Source organism: Lytechinus variegatus, chromosome 1 (assembly GCF_018143015.1).
Source record: "Lytechinus variegatus isolate NC3 chromosome 1, Lvar_3.0, whole genome shotgun sequence".
Classification (NCBI taxonomy): Eukaryota; Metazoa; Echinodermata; class Echinoidea; order Temnopleuroida; family Toxopneustidae; genus Lytechinus; species Lytechinus variegatus.
In genome coordinates this window covers 7,213,573-7,236,964 of record NC_054740.1, presented here as the reverse complement: position 1 = coordinate 7,236,964, position 23,392 = coordinate 7,213,573, and the positions used below count along the sequence as shown (strand labels likewise).

The 23,392-nt window shown below is 34.4% G+C and overlaps 1 protein-coding gene across 3 annotated transcripts in view; it reads left to right on the top strand.

Moving 5' to 3' along the window:
* The window catches only part of LOC121417287 (exocyst complex component 1-like), a 36,796-nt gene extending 18,299 nt beyond the window's left edge, over positions 1 to 18,497 (top strand). Inside the window, exons 13-25 of one of the 3 annotated variants that reach the window (XM_041610970.1) lie at positions 948 to 1,046; positions 1,834 to 1,910; positions 3,607 to 3,648; positions 5,046 to 5,081; positions 9,457 to 9,537; positions 10,190 to 10,325; positions 10,959 to 11,042; positions 12,802 to 12,955; positions 14,708 to 14,728; positions 15,167 to 15,291; positions 15,526 to 15,648; positions 17,312 to 17,383; positions 18,247 to 18,497. In XM_041610970.1, coding sequence (XP_041466904.1) covers positions 948 to 1,046; positions 1,834 to 1,910; positions 3,607 to 3,648; positions 5,046 to 5,081; positions 9,457 to 9,537; positions 10,190 to 10,325; positions 10,959 to 11,042; positions 12,802 to 12,955; positions 14,708 to 14,728; positions 15,167 to 15,291; positions 15,526 to 15,648; positions 17,312 to 17,383; positions 18,247 to 18,399 — 1,203 coding nt within the window. In that variant the 3' untranslated portion in view covers positions 18,400 to 18,497. The remainder of the gene's footprint in view (positions 1 to 947; positions 1,047 to 1,833; positions 1,911 to 3,606; positions 3,649 to 5,045; positions 5,082 to 9,456; positions 9,538 to 10,189; positions 10,326 to 10,958; positions 11,043 to 12,801; positions 12,956 to 14,707; positions 14,729 to 15,166; positions 15,292 to 15,525; positions 15,649 to 17,311; positions 17,384 to 18,246) is intronic. The other 2 variants (XM_041611053.1, XM_041611128.1) reach the window with 2 other exon arrangements.
* The last annotated feature ends 4,895 nt before the right edge of the window (positions 18,498 to 23,392 follow it).

Here is a 23,392-nt window from a genome sequence, read left to right as displayed (position 1 = left end):
CAATAGAGGAGTTGGAGAAGAGGCAAGGAGACGCTTTTTCTTATGTAATTTGCTCAAAGCTTGAAAATGATCTTCACACTTTAAATGGCTCAAGAATATTTGTAAATTAGACTCCTTGTTTACAGATTCAGCCACAAAATGTACTCCCAGATATTTCTTGTAGATTTCTCATCTCCTGTAATTTACAAGGTTTCTATGGTTACACACCTGTATTGTAAGTTTCATAGATGCCTCTGATGTAAATTACCCACAAGAATTTCCTGTGTAATATACAACCTGTCAATCAATGAACCCTCAAAAGTTGTCTGACCTAACCTTTTTTCTTCCCTTCACTCTCTTTTTTCCTTTTAAATGCAATTTGATTTAATGTCATGTGCAGTGTAGAACTCACATTATATTTACATTACTGGATGTTGTATCTCTTTGAAAATTATTGTATTACTGGACTCTAGCAGCTATTATTCACAACCATTGTAATACACAAAACCTTATAATAAATGATTACATCATGATGAAATTTTCCGCATTATGCTTGTTTGAAATTTCTATCTTGATTCAAATCAAGATTTTTTTGAGGTGAACTTGACCTTTAAAGAAGAGGAAAATATATTAATTTGTAATGGGGTATATATTAGTGTATTGGTTTATACATGTATGTTTACGGGGGACCCCTTTTTGTTTCTTCCTGTTCAATATTATTTGCTGCCACCACCCTCATTTTTTCCTTAGTTTTCTTTTCCCACCTCTTTCCTCGTTCCTGATCATCTTTTGTGTTTTTTTTTCTTTCCTCAATTTTGTTGTCCTATTTTTCTTTTTGTTCTCCCATTTCACCTGCTTCTTGTTCTGCTTTTCTTTATACTTTCAGATTTTGCATTAGAGCAGTAAAATATAAATCAATCAACCAGAAGACACTGGCTTAAGATTTTAATATATTTGTTTATGTGCAGGTTTTCACCCAGCTTCTAAATGAGATTCAACCTATGTGCAACTCAGAGCAAGATTTCTGTACCAAGTTCTTTGGCTATGGTTTGGATACAGAAGGCATGGTGAGTGGATTGTGTTTCCATTAAATTGTTGAATGTCAAAACTTTCTGAAGTCTGGCAGCTGAAAGAAATACAGGTTTCATACTTGTACAAACTTTTGGCAACATGTATCACTCTACCACTAATCAAGGACTCCTGTATACTAAAAATAAAATGATTTCAGAGACTTTATATATATGTATTTTTAAACAAGTGCACACCAAGTTACCAATAATGCATAAAGCATTTTCATTTATTTGAAAGCAGGATAAAAGAGCATTGTACATTAAATGCTTTTCTCATGGAATAGGTGCTGCGGCCGGGGAGCGGACCCAGGACTTTCTATGTATAGCCAGGCGCCTTAGACCACTCGGCCACGGCACCTCCTTTATATTTTTCAATATCTGAATTGCATCTCATTCCCTGTCTTTGTAACTCTACAGTTGAAGGCACCTTTATGAATTATAAATCTTGTTTTTATTGATTAGATATAATTGATGTACATCAGGGAATCATTTCGCTTGCCAAGTTTGCTTACCATTGTTGGTCGTAAGAGAAATGCTCTCAACCGAGATCTATGTAAAAAAAAAAATCTGATTCACAAAAGAACTTTTGTAAAGCAGTCTTTAAAATATGTTGAGCAAACTGCGTTGCGATACCCGACAAGTTATTTTCTGTACATGAATATAATAAATTAGTATGCGTTATTTTGGATATTCTATCTAATTTGCATAAAGTTATTTCTTTCCCACACACTCTATCTCTCTGTCATTCTCTGTTGTGTATTCTTTGTTTATCTTTAACATAAAGGATGCTGAATACTTCCCTATGGCTGACCAGGTGGATGGAGGTACATTTAGCAGATACAAGAAACAAGACAACCATGAGTAAGAAATGTCCATGATATCAATACGTACTTTTCTAACTCTTTCTTTTTATCTCCAGGCAAGCAATTCGGAACACCTTTTGCACGTCATATTCCTGCAGGAGATTCAAAAGACCTACGTTAATACCATGTACACAATGTTGCTCAACTCAATGTTCCTTTACAAAGTTACTCTGTGTGAAACACTGTTCTCTTGGTCAGTGTTTTATTTTGAAAGTTTTGCTTTATTCATGGTCAGGACATTGTATGCGGATGTCTTTATTTGTTGGTTCTGGTTACCTGCATGCATAAACAGACTGCAGAAGGGTACAGACCTGTATATTGGTGCAGAAGTCTCGATTCAACCGCTGTTGAGTGTAACCCATTCTCTACCATGAAAATAAGCTGTAGTTTTGGAGTTTTTATAACTTGTATAAACTGTCTGTTGTGATTCCAGGTTATGATAATTTTTCAGATAGATGGCTTATTGTTATTTGCAACAATGTGAGTCCCTCTTACTCACTTTAATAGGACATATTGAACATATTTTATGGTGTAGCCCAATACTTTGTGGTAAAGATTCCTAGGCATTACACTCAGGGTTCCCACATTCATGGAAAATCCTGGGAAAATTTGTGGTCATGGAAAGTCAGGGAAAAGTCAGGTTTGGAAAATTTGTAAATTACCTCTTGGCTATGGCAGCTTTCCAGTATGTCATGTCTCGCAACTCTCATACTCTGTGATCATACTCTATTATAATTGGTGTTCATGATTTCCTTTTTTCCCAGTTTTGTGACATCCCAAATGCTACATAACTCCCGCAGTCATTGAAACGCAGCAATTTAGTCATAGAAAAGTCATGGAATTCTGTTTTCAAATTTCTGTGGGAACCATGTACACTGGAAAAAGTAGTAAAATAATCAACTCCCATGTTTTAATGTCTTTTGGTCTGACGCGGCCGGGGTTTGACGAACGCTCTACCAACTGAGGCAACACACCGCATCATTGCTGATCAAATAATGCTTTAAATAAATCATTTACCGAATAAGTGAAGGGTAAAAGAAACTGATGATTGCTGTGATCTTGGCGTTGGATTTTGCTAGATAAGCAGTATATCATAGTAATATAACACAAGGTAATAAAACACCCTCTAATCCACATAATCAGTTACCATCTTCCTCCGTTCCCTTTTTTTGTCTACATGGTACTTTATTTTTTTGTCATTTTAATACCTAGCCAGTTCATTCCCTGATGTTTTCTAACCAGTATTTTTCCTCTACCTTCCCCCGCCCCTTTCCTTTCATAAGAGCCTACATGCAATTGGGTCAAAACTACCCATGATTATAATAAATGGTGGTAGTATATCACATGATGTAGAACTTCAGTATATTGCTATTATCTAAGCCCATGGAAATCTAATTTCTCTTTTAAAATCATCACTTGATCTCCTGAACCTTTCATTGTCTTATAATATCATTCATTTGTGTATTATGATTTTCTGATGTCATATTAATTTGAACTCATTTCATTTTAAAGTAAGTGTTACATATACACATCAAAATAACAAACTCCCTCCTTATAACTGGCTTTACACTGAATTTAGTTACTTCATTTTACCCAGTTATATAGTATATGATTTAATTTTATTTATGATTTCGTCTCTCAATAGTGCTTTTGTTTGTAAAGCTCATTTGTGAGATTTTATTATTTTTCTCTAGGGAAAGGAAAGGAGTTGCATTTGCATTAAATCCTGACCTCAGGTAAGATTGAACATACAGGGTGTTGTATTATTCTCTGTCGGAGTTTGAAATTTATTTGCTCAATATATTTTTTCTTCAAGTGTTATGGAATTTAATTGTGCAGAGAGTCAATTGCTGATAAATAGATTCTTTGAATAGATTGTTTTGGTTAAGAGTTTAAAAGTATGATGTCATCATTTTTTTTTCATTTCATCACTTTCTTCATGATTATGAATGCCTAATTAGCCCCCATTGAAATCACTGTTATTGGCCTGGTTTGAGTCTGTTTGGAACCCTGCAAATTTTGACTGATTTCAATGGGTTTTAGTGGGTATTCATGCAGCCACATTTTTTGGGCCCCATGGATGGATCCCCCCCCCCATACAGGCTTTGGATGTATTTCATCATGATCTACCAAGAAATGGTATCCAAATCTTAAATGCAAGAGAGGATTTTGTGATGCCATTGCATAATACTATATTAACAATGCAATTTAATCCAGTTATCTTTATGAACAGATTGGTTCTGATCATATCCAATGCTCATTATATTTGCACTATTTGAGTGCCAATATATATAAATTGATATATTCACTTTATATACATTGACATGTCACACATGTACATACTTCATGGGCTGGACACTGCTTTCAATCAATTTTTCTCCATTATGATTTCATTGCTTATTTTTTGTTTTATTTTCTTCCATTTATATTCATGATAATATTTGATTATAATTCTCCAATTATATGCTTGCACATTTTCATAGATATTGACTATCTTAAGATACAAACATATTTGCTTGAAATAAAAACACAGTGCAAAAAAAATAGTTGAGTCTTATAACACTTTTGCATAATAAATTTAATGCTTTATGTGTTAAAGATCACTGATTGCAGCTTTGAATATAACAATAACAAATTTCAAAACTGTTCTAACTTTGACAAGTGTAGATACTCTATTTTACTTTATGCATTATAGTCTAATTGGTTTTAGTATTTTGGAAGTGAGCTCATGAAAGTCACAATGGAGTAAATGTATTATTAAATAAAATTACATTTAGAAATCTTAACTGTACATTATGGAAATATATCAGATCACTGGAATGAAATTACTGTTTGCATGTGATGGATATATTTCAGACAATTTCAACCATTTCAGCTTTGCTTTGCTTGATATATGTATATATCCACATTCCTCTTTTGGCCACACACTTCTTTCAAAGATCAGCATTTTGATATATCCATTTTTCTTTTCCATCGTTTATTTATCCCTCTCTGATTTTAAATTGAAAATTGATGTATTTAATATGCACAGTGCAGTATGCTTGTATGAGTATGCTGTGGAAGAACTTGTTTTTTATAGTCGTTTCAAGTCCTATATTTTATTTGCATTTTCGTGAAACCAAACTTTCAAAAGTGATGTTGATGGAAAGATGACTACGCATGGAATGAGGTAACATTTTAGCAGTAGCTTAAGAACTATTCTATTTGCTGTATATTAGTGTGCTTCACCTACTTGCCTCTTAAGATCCCTGTGTGCTTTCTCTCAATATTAACTTGTTCACTACTAGATTATGTAGAGCCCTTGTAGACTAGTAAGTAGCACATCTTAACTATTTGAACTGATTAACTTTTTGCCCTATCACTGTTCTTCATGGACCAACAGCGGAGAATTTCTTTCCTACTTTGTAATTTTCTCTCCACTTAAGAATTAAAGTTTAAATCAAGCTATTTTTTTGTGTAATCAAAGAGGGATAAAGCAAGTTGTATTTCTGTGAGTAGTTTAGAAAGCATAATGATAGATTCTAGTTTAGCAGTAGAATGGCACTGGGGTAGAATTTCTTTTCTTAGTAAAGTGGGTCGCTTCAAAGTTGAAAAAAAATGCTTTAAAACACATGCTCTGCCTAAAACAGGTGAAGAAAGTAAGTTTTGAACAATGGCGTAGTTTCCCTAATTGACACGGCCCAAGTTTGATGTACATTTTATTCCATGATGAAAAATAGTGAAAAGGGGGCAGACTCTCCTGCTCACTAGGAGAAAATAGAGGCTTTGAAATATCAAGTTGAAAATTTCCTAGAGAGATCGAAAGATCTAAATGCTCAAATCCCAAAGAAATGCTAAATATTGGGTTAAAATACTCTGGTGATTTGCCATGTGCAGGCCTGCCAACTACTCCTTTGTAAAAGAATTACTCCTTTTTGGGGGAAAATTTTTATTATACATTATATCATATAGGGAAAGAAAACTCCTTTTTGTTCACTCCAGATATTATGTACAGTCATCTTTGGGAAATATGCTGTGACTCCTATTTTTCAAATGAATTAATCCTATTGTGTATATTTACAGGTTGGTAGGCTTGCATTTGGCCTAATGTTGCCATTGTGATACCATCTATCATAATTGTTAGAAATCACAATTGATTATTGCTCTTATTCAATCCCCTCTCTTTCAATCTACAGTTATTATGCATGCTCATTCTTGTATGAGAATCACTGTGTTCCTTTCACATATGGTGGTGGTTGGGATATACATGTAGCTAGCATCCTGCGGTCTTCATTCTCTGTTTACACTTGTCATCTGCAATAGTGTCACCTTGTTGATATACGTAGTGAGGCTCCCTTAACATAAAGCTTAGTGATTGATCATTGGGATGATTTATACGATTGATTGTATTGATTATTGTGTATGAACAGTTTTAAAATTTCAGTCCATGATAATAAATAATAATAATAATACATATAATTTATATAGCGTCTTTTCCATTTTGATTAAATGCTCAAGGCGCTTAAGAGAGTAAGACATAAAAGTAAAGAGAACTAAGAGTAGTACAAAAAGAGGGCAAATTTAAAAATGAGGAAAAATTACTGTCTTCAAACCTAGTACCTGCTGGTGAACAAAAGCGATTTTAGGTTGCCCTTAAAGGATGTTGCAGAGTTTGAGTTCTTCAGCTCCTGTGGTAGTGAATTCCACAGGGCTGGTCCGGCATGAGCAAAGGCTCGATCGCCCCAGGATTTTTTAGATAGTGGGATATGCAAGAGACTAGATTGGGATGATCGCAGTGTGCGTGCAGGTTGATAGCGGTGTATAAGAGATTTGTTGTAATCGGGTGCGGATCCATTGATGATATGATGGACCAAAAGTAGAATTTTGAAAACTATGCGATCCTTTATGGGCAACCAATGGAGGTCTTTAAGAACAGGAGTGATGTGATCGCGTTTATTTGACAGAGAAACAATGCGAGCTGCTGAATTCTGAAGTTTTTGAAGTCGGGTAATTTTGGAGTTAGGTATATTAAAGAGAAGACTATTACCGAAATCGAGACGTGAGGAAATGAGTGAGTGCACAAGTTTCTCTGTTGCAGAACGAGTTAAATATTTTCGAATGAAACCAATGTTGCGCAGTTGATAGCGGACAGATTTACAAATAGTTGTGACCTGATTTGACATTGACATTTGGGAATCAAAAATGACACCAAGATTGCGGCATGAATCAGAGAGAGGAACAGGATTACCGGCAATGAAGATGGAGTCTATGTTAAGTTTACTTAATTGAGATTTGGAGCCAAAAAGCATGAACTCACATTTACTGTGGTTTAGTTGCAGTGAGTTTGATTTCATCCAGGTGTCAATGGCAGAAATGCAATTTTCCAAAATGCGCAAAGCTTGGGAAGCTTGAGTTTGGTCCGGAGGAAAAGAGACGAAAACCTGTATATCATCGGCATATATATGGTAATGAACAGGGTGATTTTGAAAAATATGCCGAAGACCGAGTAGGTAAATTGAAAATAAGGTCGGTCCGCCTACAGAGCCCTGCGGTACTCCACAACCTAATGACTGTGAGGAGGATGTGAAACCATCAAGAACGACAGACTGTGAATGGTATGATAGGTAAGATCTAAACCATTCAAGAGCCTGGTCATGGATACCTAAGCTTGCAAGAGTATTCAGAAGTATCTTGTGATCAATTGTTAAGTTTTATGTTACTGGGCCCTTATCACTGTGACACTTTCTTCATCATGTTATCTATCAAGGTCTCATTGTCTTCTGTTATCAATTGCTTTATCCATGCATTTATAGAGATTCTTAGAATTTGTAGTGTTTGCTTTCATTTATTTATGGTGACACTGTTATCAAAATCTATAAATTTGAATGAACAAGTTGCATTTTTTGCTGTTGCTTTGAATTTTACTGTTTCTGTCATTCTATGCAGAGTACTATTGTTTAGGTATTTTCAGAAGATTGTGTTTTTAACCATGTACTTTAGTATATTTTCGCATTTATATTTCTATCTTTTTTTTTCTTTTTTTTTTACTTTTTTCTACAATTCCACCAAACTTTATAGATAATGGTGTTTACTATTCTATCTTTGAAGTAGTTCCTATCCATGTGTACTGGACTGAATTTTTTTTTCCTTAACTGGTCTTTTCCAGGAATTATTTTCTCCTTGTTCTTCTTATTTTAGTTTTATTGCAGTTTTGTGTGTGTGTTTTTTTTTATAGATATCTTCAGAAAATGTTGACTAAACTTTGAAACAAAATTGATTAAAGTTATTTATTTATCTTGGTTAATTAAATGCACTTTCCTTTTGTACTGAACCTTAATACAGAGACCTACATGTATTTATTTTTGACAAATGGATTTCAAATTCTGCAATAATGATTTATTCCACACATAGTAATTAAAGGGATTCTCCGAGCTGAAAATATGATATAAACAGATAAAGAAAAATCAGACAAACAAAACACTAAAAACACTAAAAATTTGATAAAAATCAGACAACGAATGGCCTTTTAAAGATATGCATTATTCCGGCGAAACAGTTCTTGAGTTCTTGGTATGTCTTCATGAATATTCATTTAGCAAAATTGATTATGTCATATCCCCACTTGTTCTTTTGTATTTACTATATGAAATTAGATTTATTCAAATTTTTTCTACCAAAAACTGAAAAGATTGGATTGACAACTGATTAAATGCATCAGATATTCTATGCTGCAATTTATTTCATTATAAAGGAGGCACAATGTTCATAATTGTATGAAAAAAATGAAACAATAATGATTTCATGTAATAACATAAGAAAAAGGAAAGTGAGATGTGATATCATCAGCCCACCTAATGAATATTCATGATGATGTGCATATAACTATTTTCACAAAATATTGCTATAAACTTTAAAATTCAATTACTTTGTTATTTGTTATCTGATTTTGATTAAATTTTCAGCATTTTGCTTGGTGAATTTTACTCTATTTATTTAGATTTTAAAATTTTCAGCCTGGAGCATCCTCTTAAGATTTTGTTAAATAACTTTACCAAATAGTTACATTTAAGATTTGATTAAATAACTTTACCAAACAATTACATTTGAAACCATTATTTTTGAAGAATCCTTAAAGGTTTGATGTAGTAAGAGTTTAACATTTCTTTTCATAAGTTTGATATACATGTACATTGTTTTCAAAATTATTCCACTTTGATATTCCCTTTATTCGTGTACAAACAGCTTCGTGAAAGCTGATATGACTTGCATTATTCCCCTTTGGATCTTAAAATTGATCTTTCCTGTTTTTGAGCTCAGACTTAGTACCTGCCCTTCTCTAAAAAGATCAATGTGATTAGGATTGAAATGGGAAATTTATAATATAAATCAGGAGTATAGCAGGATGAAGCACCACACTTTAAGCAGAACACATTCAATTGCACCCTATGAATTTTGTACGTGCTTTTTCCACTTCTTGCAAAAGTTTTCCCCTTGAATATAAAATTGGACTTGTTGAATAACCTGTTTATTTTCTTTTATATTCTCCATTTGTTAATCTCAAACAGGAAGGTTATGGGAGAGCTATTCCAGTGTTTAGAGCCAGAATTCAAGTCATTCGTTACATTCTCTGAGAGGATGGATAACTTGTAAGTCAGCCATTTTGAATTCTGTATTATGAAAGGTCATATGGGAGGGGGTCCCAAATTGAAACATGCCGAGAACCATGGTTCATATAAATTTACTTGAGTACTGTAATCTTTAGTTACTTTAGTGATTTATGATATAATAGGATGTAAAATAATGCAATAGAATACAGGTTTTCTTCTATAAATTTGTAACATTTCTTTGCTTTGTTCAAATGCTTTCATGAATGAGTAATCATCCTTTAGTTCAAATTGAGGATAGGAAAAACATGTTCTGTTATTGTATTTACTTGCAACCAGGTTGTCTGCTGTTTATTGTAATAAATAGGATTTTTCATGATCATGATATTTAATGAACATATTAGATTTTTGCATAACAGAAAAGTGAGTTAGTCGTATTATAAAAGTCATTTGACTTTGATAATTATTGAAAAAGAATATCAATTTTCATTCTGTCAACTGATATGAAATGAAAATAAGAGGAAATTATTCAAGTACAAGAAAAATTAGACATTCAAGTTCATGAATATTTGTTACATCTATGTGAATGCATTTGTAATGAACAATAATAAATTCAATGTTGTTTGCAACCAATGTTATGACATGATTTATCTTGTTTTTTTCACTGTATTTAAATTTCTCTTTAATCCTACAGTAATTCAGTCTACATGCTTGTGAGAATTAGCCCTCATGTGATGTCTAGTGAAACACAAGCTAAATCTGCCTCTTACTTCAGTATCATCATGGCCAACTGCCTGGTAGAAGTCAAACGTAACTTTGACAAGTACATGGTGAGTTTCACACTTCCTCCCACTCACTGTGCAGGTCAGCTCAAATGCAGTTCAATGCAATATAAAGTGATGATCAATGTTACTGAATCCCTCCTTTACAGAAAATGTACAACCATTTGATTAACTTTTTGAAGACCTGCGGAATGTTTCGTAGAGTTAAGTGTGACTTTAATAGAGTCATGCTTGAATCATTAATACACAGTATCGATCTCATGTCCTCTTTACATATTCTGACCAATGGGGTGATGCCTTATACACTGCACGTAGGGACAGTGGTTTTCCATGGTTGTGGAAAACGGACAGAATTCGTTAGATTCCCAGTTGCGTGCAGCACGCAACTGGGAATCCAAGTGTGAATGTCAAACTTCAATCTTTGTGAAACACTCCCCTGATTGTGCAAAAACATGATAGACAACACTTTCAAGTTGCATTTTGTGTAAGTAAGATATCTGTTGTAACAAAAGATTTGACCTAGAATAAATTATGTTACTATCATTTCTTCTTTGTAATGATAGTGTAAGAAATGCATGTATAGTATGATTTTCTAATTTGGTTTGTTTCATCTGTACTAATGTCACATTTTTGTCACGATACATCCTTTGATAGCTTCTCTTTCTGTCATTTACTTTCCAGGACCATTTGATTCGCTCTGTAGAGGAAACAAGGATATCCAAGAAGAGTAAATGTGGCATTCTTCCATTTGTCAAAGAATTTGAGGTTTGTTTTCCCTTCTCTTCATTAAGAAAGTGTGTACCGTAAGTAACAGTGTATTAACCGCACCTTTTTCTCGGCGGGATAGAAGCAAAAGTCGGGGGTGTGTTTTATACACGGTGACGGGTCTGAGCCAGCCTGCCGTAACCCCTCCTGTACATGTCTGCCAGTTCACAACACATCGAGTGGCCGGGCGTATCCACCCTGGCAATGTTGTTTAAGAGGGGTATGAGCCGCGGTAATGGGAAGTGAATATTACCATCTTAATTAAATATTTCCATAACAAACGCACCCACCTTCATGACACTAATTTTGACTTTATTCTCGATTCAGAGTAGTGAAGTTCCCTGGCTAAAGTTAAAAGAGACGCCAAGCATACTCGGTAATATTTTGTCACCGCTCCAGCTTGTTTTTTGTCTCACCTGCATAGCAGAGTGAGACTATAGGCGCCGCTTTTCCGGTGGCGGCGGCGGTGGCGGCGTCAACATCAAATCTTAACCTGAGGTTAAGTTTTTGAAATGACATCATAACTTAGAAAGTATATGGACCTAGTTCATAAAACTTGGCCATAAGGTTAATCAAGTATTACTGAACATCCTATTAGAGTTTCATGTCACATGACCAAGGTCAAAGGTCATTTAGGGTAAATGAACTTAGACCATGTTGGAGGAATCAACATCAAAATCTTAACCTGAGGTTAAGTTTTTGAAATGTCATCATAACTTAGAAAATATATGGACCTAGTTCATGAAACTTGGACATAAGGTTAATCAAGTATCACTGAACATCCTGCATGAGTTTCACGTCACATGACCAAGGTCAAAGGTCATTTAGGGTCAATGAACTTTGGCCGAATTGGGGGTATCTGTTGAATTCCCATCATAACTTTGAATATTTATGGATCTGATTCATGAAACTTGGACATAATAGTAATCAAGCATCACTGAACATTTTGTGCAAGTTTCAGGTCTCATGATTAAGGTCAAAGGTCATTTAGGGTCAATGAACTTTGGCCGAATCGGGGGTATCTGTTGAATTACTATCATAACTTTAAAATTTTATGGATCTGATTCATGAAACTTGTACATAAGAGTAATCAAGTATCACTGAACATCCTGTGCAAGTTTCAGGTCACAGATCAAGGTCAGAGGTCATGTAAGGTCAATGAACTTTGGCCATGTTGGTTTTTTTTGTTGAATAACCACCATATCTCTGTAAGTTTATTGGTCTAGTTCATAAAAAGTGGACATAAGAGTAACCATGTATCACTGAACATCTTGTGCGAGTTAGAGTAGTATTCAAGCTCACTGCTGCTATATTGAACCGCGTGATGCAGGTGAGACGGCCAGAGGCATTCCACTTGTTGTTTCTTTGTACCTCAAATATGTATGTAAATGAGAGAAGGATTTTTTATTTTTTTTTTAGTCCAAAGTTGGGGGTGCGGTTTATAGTACGTTACTTATGGTATACTAGGAATTATTTCAGAGACGATCCCACTAATTGCTCCCATTGTTTTAATGATCCCACTAATTGCTACCATTGTTTTAACTAAACTGTTCTACAGTAATAATGAATATATAATATTATGTGTTTTTAGTGATTGTGATTGGAGAGGGTGTGGGATATGGAAATAGCTATGTCTGGCCTCTCGCAATTGTATTAGTTTGTTAATTGTGTTGTCATTTTTGCAGTAGGATAGATTTTAAAAAATGAAAGCCAGCACTAATGCAAAACTCTAATTCTCTTTTCTTTTCTTTTTTTTTAGACATTTGCATGTCAAGCAGAGTCTGTGTTCAAGGGATCAGACTTACGAGGAAACCTAGACAAGGCTTATAGTAAGCTGGTCCTGGCCCAGTTTAGGAACATCCATAGAGTAGCCCTGGAACATCAAAAGACACCCAGTGATGTCATCATCTTTGGTAAATACATTTCCTATTATCCCCATGAAACCTTGCTTTTTTTTTATTAACTCTCGACTAAGTTTGTAAAATAAAAATGCAATGTGTTATTACTTATGGTATTGTGTATTCTCTAGTGAAAATGTAATTCTTGGTTCTTTCATGAATACCCATTTTCTCAACCGATGTTTAGAACATTGATATAGAAAAAATATGTTGTAAATTGTTTGAAATACAAAAAGACAGTACTATAATCCTGCAGAAAATACATTAAAGGTAAATCCAGTTGTGGTAACGATATCAAAATGAGTTCGTACACAATCCAATGAAATAACCACCAAAGTGTCTGTTTGTATAAATAAACAATATGTGCCAAAGGATTCTGGAAGAAATTGTGTAATTGCTGAGAAATTAGCAAATAAGCACAGGATTCGGGTCAAGCGACATTCGACATTCAAAGCAATAATAATGCACTGTCCCATGTGCACTTATCTGTGTTGGTGATCTTCAGTGTAAACATTTTTCAGCGTAGATTTCAAGATTTCACAAAGTTAGGTTTATGTAACTACCAGATCTAGATCCTCGATGATATACTGACAATTAAGCCTGTTTTTACAGACTTTCTCATGAAATCAGTGTTTGCTGCAACTACTGGCATTTCTCTTTAATGACCACAGCATTTACCTCAATAGTATTTCAGTCTGGTATCTGGCTATGGGCAAAGTGACCTCTGTCATTCAAAGATTGATTGTCCTGGGCCTGGGGGACGTTTCATGAAGCTGTTAGTAAGTTAACTGGTAACACTTTCTTCTGCTCTAAATAATCACCAATGAACATTTAATGGTGAATATCATTACCCACAAGAAAGGATCACCAGTCATTGTTAAAGTCACTCTTAAAGGGGAAGTTCACCCTGATAAAAAGTTTATTGTAAAAATAGCAGAAAAAATAATAAAAAATATTGCCGAAGGTTTGAGAAAAATTTATCAAATAAGTAAAAAGTTATTAGAATTTCAATTATTTGATTTGTGACGTCATATGCGAGCAGCATTCCTACATAGCGAATGGTAAAAAAATCAACGAAATGTCATTTTCTCAGAAAATTGAAAATGGTTTTCACTGTAACTTTTGTATATCAATAGACAAATCATTCCACACCCGATCGTGGAAAGAAAACAAAATTAAGTCATCAGGAACCATGAAAATTTGAAATTCATACATTCTATATTACATAACACATGGGGCAGCTGCTCGTTTATGACGTCACAAATCCAAAATTTTGAACTCTAATAACTTTCTTACTCTTTAACGGATTTTCCTCAAACCTTCACCAATATTTTTTACTATTTTTTCTGCTATTTTTACAACAAAGTTTTCTTCAGGGTGAACTTCCCCTTTAACTTACAAAAAGCTTTATGAAATGGTCCCCAGGTAACATTAAGCTTAATAATTAATGTTGGGACTGCTTTCACAGATATATTGCAGTATTTTTGTGTGTGTGATTGATTGTAAAATAAAGCCCCATGATTGATAAGCTTTATGTTATGTGGACTTCAGCCAGATACAACACTTCTTTATATGATCAAAAATGCTTCAAATTAAATCAATATTTCAAATTATCACATCATATTTCTTTATCTTTACATATATTCTCATCTTTACATATATGCTCCACTTGGATTTATTATAAGAAAATTTAAAAATATTTCAAAAGAGGGAGCATAACTTGTTTGTTTGACCTTTTCCCAATTTTTTTTCCCAATTATTCTACAGAAAACTTTCATCATCTTCATGGTGAGTATGTTAACGTAAATATTTATTGAAGATTGTACTTTATAGGATAAAATGGGATTAAGTAGGGAGAAATTATTCAATATTTCACAACAGTATACAACTTGTTGCAAGCGATGATTTTGTATTAAGAGCTTTTTCATGAATAAGTAGTATACACATAGATTATGTGGATTTGCATTTTAGATTTACTAACAAACATGTCTAAATGGTTTATGAATATCTTTTATTTGAATGCTTTCTACCAGCATTTTGGCATTTATTTCAATAAAAAGTCGTTATTTGATATTCATGAGCACATTCTTTGACACTTGTTTAATTGTTTTCAAGTCCATTTCTTATGAACCATATCTGCCGTTGTATAAAATTGTGACTTTGATGTTTGTATGTGAGTAAAGAAAGATTGGTGATTTTAATAATGCTATACCTTCAACTCTTCAGATGTTCTGTCCAGACTGAAGATTACTTGTCTAGAATCAGAGCGTAAGGAAGCCAAACAACAGTATCAGGATCATCTACAATCCTATGTCAGAGACTCCTTAGGAAGACCAATGGAGAAGCTCAATGTAAGTTCATTTCTCCCCAGTAGAGACTGTGTATTATTGTGGGTAGCCTATTACGGATGTGCAGAAATCATCTGTAATGAAATGCATGTTTACTGTATAGATGTTCTAGATATTATGTTTAAAATTTGAGTAGATTGTTATCATGTTTTATATTAAAAAATCAAAAGAAAATGCTAAAATTCCATCCTATGTATTTTAGATTTTTCACATAATTGTTTTTGTTTTTTTTTTCAGCATTTCTTTGAAGGTATTCAGGTGCTTGTATCTCAGGGAGTGAAGGAAGAAGAGGTTGGTTATCAAATCCAGTTCAGCAAACAAGAACTACGCAAGATCATCAAGGAATACCCACAGAAAGAGGTAAGACATTAGCTTAACCCTATCTAGGCCGGGGGGGGGGGCCTCGGAGGCCCCCCCCACGAATCGCGCGATATTTTTGCCATGCAAAATTTTTTGACCACGCTGCTCACTGACTTTTTACTTTCAAGTCTTGCGCAACTTTTGAGACCAATTTTGTGTCATCCGGGTACGCGGTTCCGAAATTACGCAACGTTATGTAAGTGCATGTCAGACCAAAAATTGCTCAAAAACATGATTTTGTGTACAAAGTCAATGTAAATTGTGTTTTCAACCAAAAATCATAAATGTATGATTATTTTTAGTTTTGCTGGCCTAAATGTATGTCTTTTATGCTGTTTATGATCTTAGAAGAGTCCCCAACGAATTTCATTGAAAAAACAATGAAAAACAAAGGGTCCAAAAAACAAAGAAATACATAAGAAATTGCAAAAAACAATATAATACATAAGAAATTGATCTGATATCACAATTTTTTTCATGTACATTTGCTAAGAACATCACAAAGAGTGTCTATGCCAAAAATTAGAACATTTGGAGCTTTATTTATGGAGTTAGAGGGAAAAGTATGATTTCGCATACTAATTACGCATAAATTAGCATAATTACATAATAACAATTCGCATGAAATAAATTACTACACAATTTTGTAGATTATATCCCAGACAACCTGCATGGCAATTTTCGGCGCGATCGCGCGGTTGACGGAAGAGATCCCAAGGGGGGGCCTGCGAGGCCCCCCCCCCCCCCCCCGGCCATATGAACTCCCAAAATACCCCAGCCTAGATAGGGTTAAAGATGAGTGTGAACATGAGCATGAACATGAATGTAAAATATCAACTTAAAGAAGACAGACTTACATAATTGTGTATTATATGACACCTAGATAGATCCTTGTGATTTGATTGGTTGTTTGATATCGTTCATTCAGCCAATTTTGCAATGACGTCATCAACCGTGCAATTTTGGATCCATACGATTTTGTCCATTGCACTCGAGCACCGAGACTGCAACTGCAGGCACCAGCAGTGCACACGTAATGACGTAGCAATCAACAGACCGAACTCGCACTGCATGAGCATGTTTTGCATCGAAATTCATGAATTTCATATTAAAAAAAAAAATCATTTTTTAGGTGTTATATAAACCAAATAATGAATGTTTATGAGTGCAATGGACAGAATACTTCATTAGGTGAAAGATGAAATAATGATCCATTCAACGAGGCGTAGCCGAGTTGAATGGATCATTTCATCTTTCACCTCATGAAGTATTCTGTCCATTGCACTCATAAACGTTCATTATTTGTATATTGTGTAATAAACAGAAAGACAGTCTAAGATGTCTATATTGATAGAGAAATCAAACCCTGTGTTGTCATTCTTGCTTTGAGTTAACGTTGTTTAGATACAAGATTTATGATAATAATATGCAACATTTATATAGCACTTACTGCAATGTTTTTAGTTGCTGCATACTAACACCCTGGCTTATATACAGGTAACTTTGCTTGAGTTAAATCTATGAGGACCAAAGAAATCTATTCAGGTTGAGAGAAATTCAATTCAGAAGAGGTATATAACACATTTTGCATCAGAATAATTGCTTCACCTTGGGTGAATATTCAATATTTGTTTCAATAATTTTGATTGTATCTGAATTTCAGGTGAAGAAGAATCTTGAGAGTTTGATCAAGAAAGTTGAGAAGACTCTTTGTGAAGAAGAGAATCTTGTCCAGGTTGGTATTCAAGGAGATGTATGTTTTATCAATGTTTGTCATCTGAAAGGACTTGTTGGATGATTTATCTAAGAAAGTCTGTTTTATCTGTCTTTGCTCCTCAGCCAGTGAAAATTAAGGATAGTTATAAGATATAACAATTTGATGACAAATGTTCAAGATATGACAACTTATCTTAGTTACGGTTAACTGCGAAGCACATGTTTCTGAGTGTTACTATGGTAACTGTGTGATAATGACAACTTGTTAATGCAGAAAACTTTCATGAAAAGGTCCTCTGGGCTGTGACTAACCAGTCTGCATTTATTGTTTTGGCAATAAGATACAAGCGGGTATGTATGTTTAGTAAAAACAGACTGCTCTCTTGTAAACATTTGGGTCTGGCCTAGTTTATAACAACATTCTTCTAGTTAAACAGCAATACTTCTCTTAAAACTTCCCTCTGTTAATAACTCCTCTGAGGACATTATTTGCAGCTTCATCCAATGTCAGTACTTTGTCTTAATTCTCTGGTTTCTAACATTTACAAAGGATAAATTCATATTTTTGCTTTGTCCTTAACTTAACATATTCCAATGTGGTATTCAGATTAAGCATTGCATGGCACATATTGAGATCATGAGATATAGCCAGAATAGACATACCTATCATTCACTCTGAGTTAATCAATAATGGATCAATTGTTATACCATGAATCCTACTAGAACTAGTGGGATCTATGGTTGCATCAAAAGTCTGGATTCTCTTATTCAAGTACGATTAAACCAAGGATCAGCAGATTCCCGTAGGCAGTGGTTTCAATGAGACTGTCATTACCATCTATTTCATTACTGTGATATGTCCTTCCTTTATGTTTTTTATAGGTTGTATGGCGAATGATGCAGGAGGATTTCCTCCGTCAGTACAAACACATAGAGACGATGATTGGCCGCTGCTACCCAGGATCTAAGATCTCACTGGAATTCACCATCCAAGATGTCCTGCAGTTCTTTACTGACATTGCCCAATCTCACTAGACTTCCGTGTGTCCAAGGGTTTATTTTCATTTGGTCCAATGCCAATTCATCCCATTGCCAACTCGTCTACTGTCATTTGGTCTACCATCAGTTCATCTAGTCTAATATCCACATGGTCTAATTGTCATTTCATCCACTCACCATTTTGTCTACTAACCAGTTGGTCCTATAGCCATTTAGTCCATATACCATTTGGTCTAATTAGACTAGGTGTTAATTGTGCAAACTTAATGAAAATAAAATGATTAATTAGACTAAGTGGTTATGAGACGAAATGGTCATAGATGAACTGGCGATTAGATGAAGTTATGATTGGACCAAATGGTTGTTAGACGAAATGTTGATGGACGGAATTTCATTAGACTAAATGAAGGTAGACCATGTGGTGAGTGGACGAGTTGGCAGTGGACGAATTGGCAATTTCCCTGTCAAGGCTCTGTAACATGAAGCTTAGTGATCAATTGTAGGGTTGATTTCTATGATTGATTGCATTGAATGTTGTGTATGATCAATCTTAAATTTAGCCCTGCAATCAATTGCTAAGCTTTATGTTATGGGTCCCAGGAGATAAAGCTACCATCCATTTCCTTCAAGGCAAATTTTCAGTGAATGCATTGTACAGACCTGCCAACCAGAACCTTTTTTTTTTTTTACCAAATCGTAATTTATTGAGAAAAATCATCTCTATATGTCTCTATTTCATAAAACTTACACAAATATGGTTATTAAATCAATGTAATTTCAGGTAACTTTTTTTTTTTTCAATCATTTTGTTTGAAACCAGGGTGACTATACACATGTTTCAATGTGGTTGTTTTTTTCATCTGCAAGAGCACTGCACATTTTAGCTTGCATGCAGCTTTAGCGCCGCGATGAGCTAGTGCGCCACGCATTTTATTATGAAATACAGTTTTTTATCACAGAATACAATTTTTCATTCCCAGAGGTTGGCAGGTCTGGTTATAGGACACCTGGTGAAGGTCCCATTAGAAGGACTCTCAGATGAACTGATGGTTAAACACAAAAGGAACTTTTTCTGAATCTAACCCTTCATTTATTGAAAGTGAAAACAAATGAAGAAGTGCTGGTGAGAGATTGGGTAAAATACTATGAATTGTCAAATGTCGCGTTTTGTTTCCACTCAAGACACACATTTTTACGACTTATTTTATGAAGAAATATATTAACATGTCTGAGCTTTTGCTCTACAGTGTATTGTCACAACATTAACTATTGTTTCTTGTTCAAGAAATTCATCAGTCTTCTCATTAGTATGAGAGAAATTAATTCACCAGATTAACCAGAGTTCATATTTGTGAACCAATGTGTCATGCTGATAGATACTGAATGATATCATTTAAAAGCCTAAAATACCTTATCCCATCTAGGTTTATTCCATAAATCATGTAAATCTGACCCCTTAATCATTGATATCCATGGCATGAATTTCCTTGTTTTCTCATTTATATGAAAACTTGCCATGCTTTCCAAATTATCATTGCTTGAGCAGTTCATGGAGTTAAATAAGAAAAGAGCAAATTTGGAGGTTAGATGAACGAAAACTTTGATCATGTAATGGAAAACCCCCCTCCTACAGAATTGCTTTCTACAGTGATGAGTAGGCTCCTTGACATTTGCTCCTGCAAAACCTCATCAGAAAATCAGTACCTTAAGCCAAACAAACAAAATCTTAATCCTCACATCATTCTGAACCAAAAACCCACAACCCCAACCCTATCCTTGTATCTTCAAAGAAATTAGAGGGGGAGCCATTGTTGCAGGAGCAAATGTTACGTTAGTGACATGTGTATTCGCTTTTTGGGTCAGCACACATAAAACATGAGTAAAAGATTTAAGAACGAAATCTAACATTTTGGTTACACTTCAATAATACACAGATATTGAACCGTGTTTTAATAAAACTCAAATAGAGGGCCCATTAATCTGAGAATTTATTGGAGTCTTTTTATTTACATTAGTCTATATTTATATTCATGAATAGATATGAAGTGGCATTTTCTTACAGCTCACATAAAGAATGCTGTTGATTTTCAAAATAGAGCTCCTTTGATTTTCAAGGCAGATTGCTTCTGAAAAAAAATCCCTTTACCCATATTGATATTTTTTTTATTATTTTGCAAAGATGGCAGACTATTTTTATTTGATAGCAAGGCTTACATATCTCATTCCTGAAGATTCTATTTTCTAATTGAATTATTGGAGCAAGGGTTGATTACTGATATCTTGCCATTGTCATTACCTTTGCTAAATTACATTTATGTTCTTTCTTTTTTATGTTTGTGGAATGGACTTCCCTAATTTCTTTGCTAGTGTGGCCATCTATTTACCTTTTATGCTTGACTGGAAACATGCCTCTTTTCTAGATTGTGTACAACTATAAGAAGTCATTTTGTCTTTTCTGGTTCAAAAAAAACAAACAGACATTTTTAGTGGATTTATTTGTTTTTATAGTTTCACTAGGGCCTTTGATGATGCACCTATCAAAGATACCAAGTAATACTGATTTTCAGTAACTAGTACTGAAAAATGAGAAGAATACTGATGGTTTCATGCAAAATACTGATTGCCAGTGTTTCGTTTTTATGTGTTGTTCCTATAGTATTTCTGATGATCTCACCAAAATACTAATTTTTAACTAATACTAAAATTATCTTGTTCAGGTTGGCAGCTCTAGGTCCTACATTGAACAAAATTCTCACCTTACTGAAATACATTTTAAGGATGATATTGGTAAGATATAAGATGGTCTTATGAACTATGCCCTATGGCTATGACAGTCTGGTTCATCCTTATTAGAATAGGTTTTGATAAAGAGGTCAAAGGTCACAGTGTATCCCATATGCATGTTTGCTCAAGTAAGGAGTGCATCCTATCCTGAGCAAAAAAAAAGGAAAAAGAATCCATATAAATCGTTAACAAGGACTTAATTTGTATCTCATACTATTGTATACCATTCTACTGTATTATGCTCATTATTCAATGTACATTCTGAAAATTGAGTATTTTAGTTATGCTCTCTGGCCACTTCCATTCCAGTGAATTATTATTATGATGGGAAATGAAGTGACAAAAAAGTGATATTTGATAATCATGTGATGTATATAAAGCATGCCATATAAACAGACTTTATGTTCAGCTGAATTAATGTGATTGATTTAATGCTGGTAGAATGTATGCAAGTATAGTTATAAGAATATATCACTTTTTGTATATGTCTTGTAGATTAAGCTCAAAGTGCAATGATTATTAAAAGATATCAACTTTTAAATCATCATGTATGGGACTGTTCATTTTGTATACCGTTATTGCCGGGCGCACCATACATGATTTGACACAACACATTTGTAAAAGAAATGTTATTTAGCATTAAATGTGAAAGTTCAGGAGGTTTAATTATTTCATTTAAAGTTGGGCATCGTGCTAGCAATATTAAAGATCAGAATTATGCTTTCCTGCAAACTGTGTGGTCAGAGTACAGGCCAAATTTGCTTCAAGTCACATCTGATGATGATATCATTATGATTTGGAATTGAATTTGCTTTATTCCTAATGGGATGCTTAATATAGACCCCAGGGGGGGTGGGGTGCCACTTCCATTGACGAGTGGATACCATGCACGACCACGGGGTCTCGAAAAGCACCCTAAACACGTATTTTCCATATTCTGAAAATGCACTCCTTAGCAAATATTGGCGTGTGAAACCCTACCCTTAACAAGTATTGGAAACAAAACGATACTCTTGGCAAGTAGTCCCTGAAATGAACCCCTAAACAAGTACAGCGATATTTTATTGTTTTATGTCACGGGTCCGTCGGTCGTCGGTTTTACCTTTACACATCATTTGGTTTGGTACGGCACCACACCTTGCGCAAATCAGACTCTAAACACTTAATGTTTGGGGCAAAAAGGACATCCTTTATAAAACATTTTGATTTTGTTTTATCCCCGCAAATTTGACCCTAAACACATAGCTTTCCTAGTGAAATAGATAACACGTTTTACATTATTTTTGTGTTATTGACACTCTTATCACGTTACGTATGTAACGTGTCCTATCTTGAAAAAGACATCCTTTTTACGTGTTTTTTGGGTCGCGCATGGTATCCTCTCATCAATGTAAGTGCCCCCCCCCCCCCCGCATATAGACTGGAATTTCTATTTCAGTAGTCTTAACCAAGCTTTGATCATTAAGATTTTATTGGCTGAATTTCTTTGAAAATCAGATCGTAAAGGATCATGTAGTGTATGCCAGGCGTTAACATGCTTTCTTTCATTATTTGATGATCGAGGGAATACAGAATATGTTGTTGGGAATTTCCCTGCGAACAGTTGGAAAGCTATCCCTCTTGTGATCTAACATTATGTAATATTTTATTGATGATGTAAAAAATAGTTGTTATGGTTGTGATGCATAGAAATGATGATGATGTTGGAGGTGATGATGATGGTACTGCCTGGAGGTGTTGATGGTGGTGATGGTGATTATGTGATGATATGGTGGTGATGATTATGGGAATGATGATTAATGATGGTAATGGATTATGATTGTGGTGATGATTATATGGTGATATGATAGTGATGATGACGACAATGATGATGAATATGTGGGTGATATGTTTAATTGGTAATGGTAGTGATGATGATATTGATGACGATGGTGGTAATGATAGGGATGATGATATTGATGACGATGGTGGTAATGATAGGGATGATGGCAGTGGCTGTGATGATGGTAGTGCTAATGATGTCAATTAATGTTAGACAGATGAAGATGTTGATTATTAGTATATGGTGAGAGTGGTGGTGATGGAGATTATGATGATCTTCTGATAATGATCGAGTGATTATAATGCTGTTCCATTAGAAATGAAGTGTTCTAAATGAGAATAGTAGAAACATTACTGATGTAATAATGACGACTGACCATATATATGATAAATGTATGTGATCCGGATGATGTGATTGCACGTA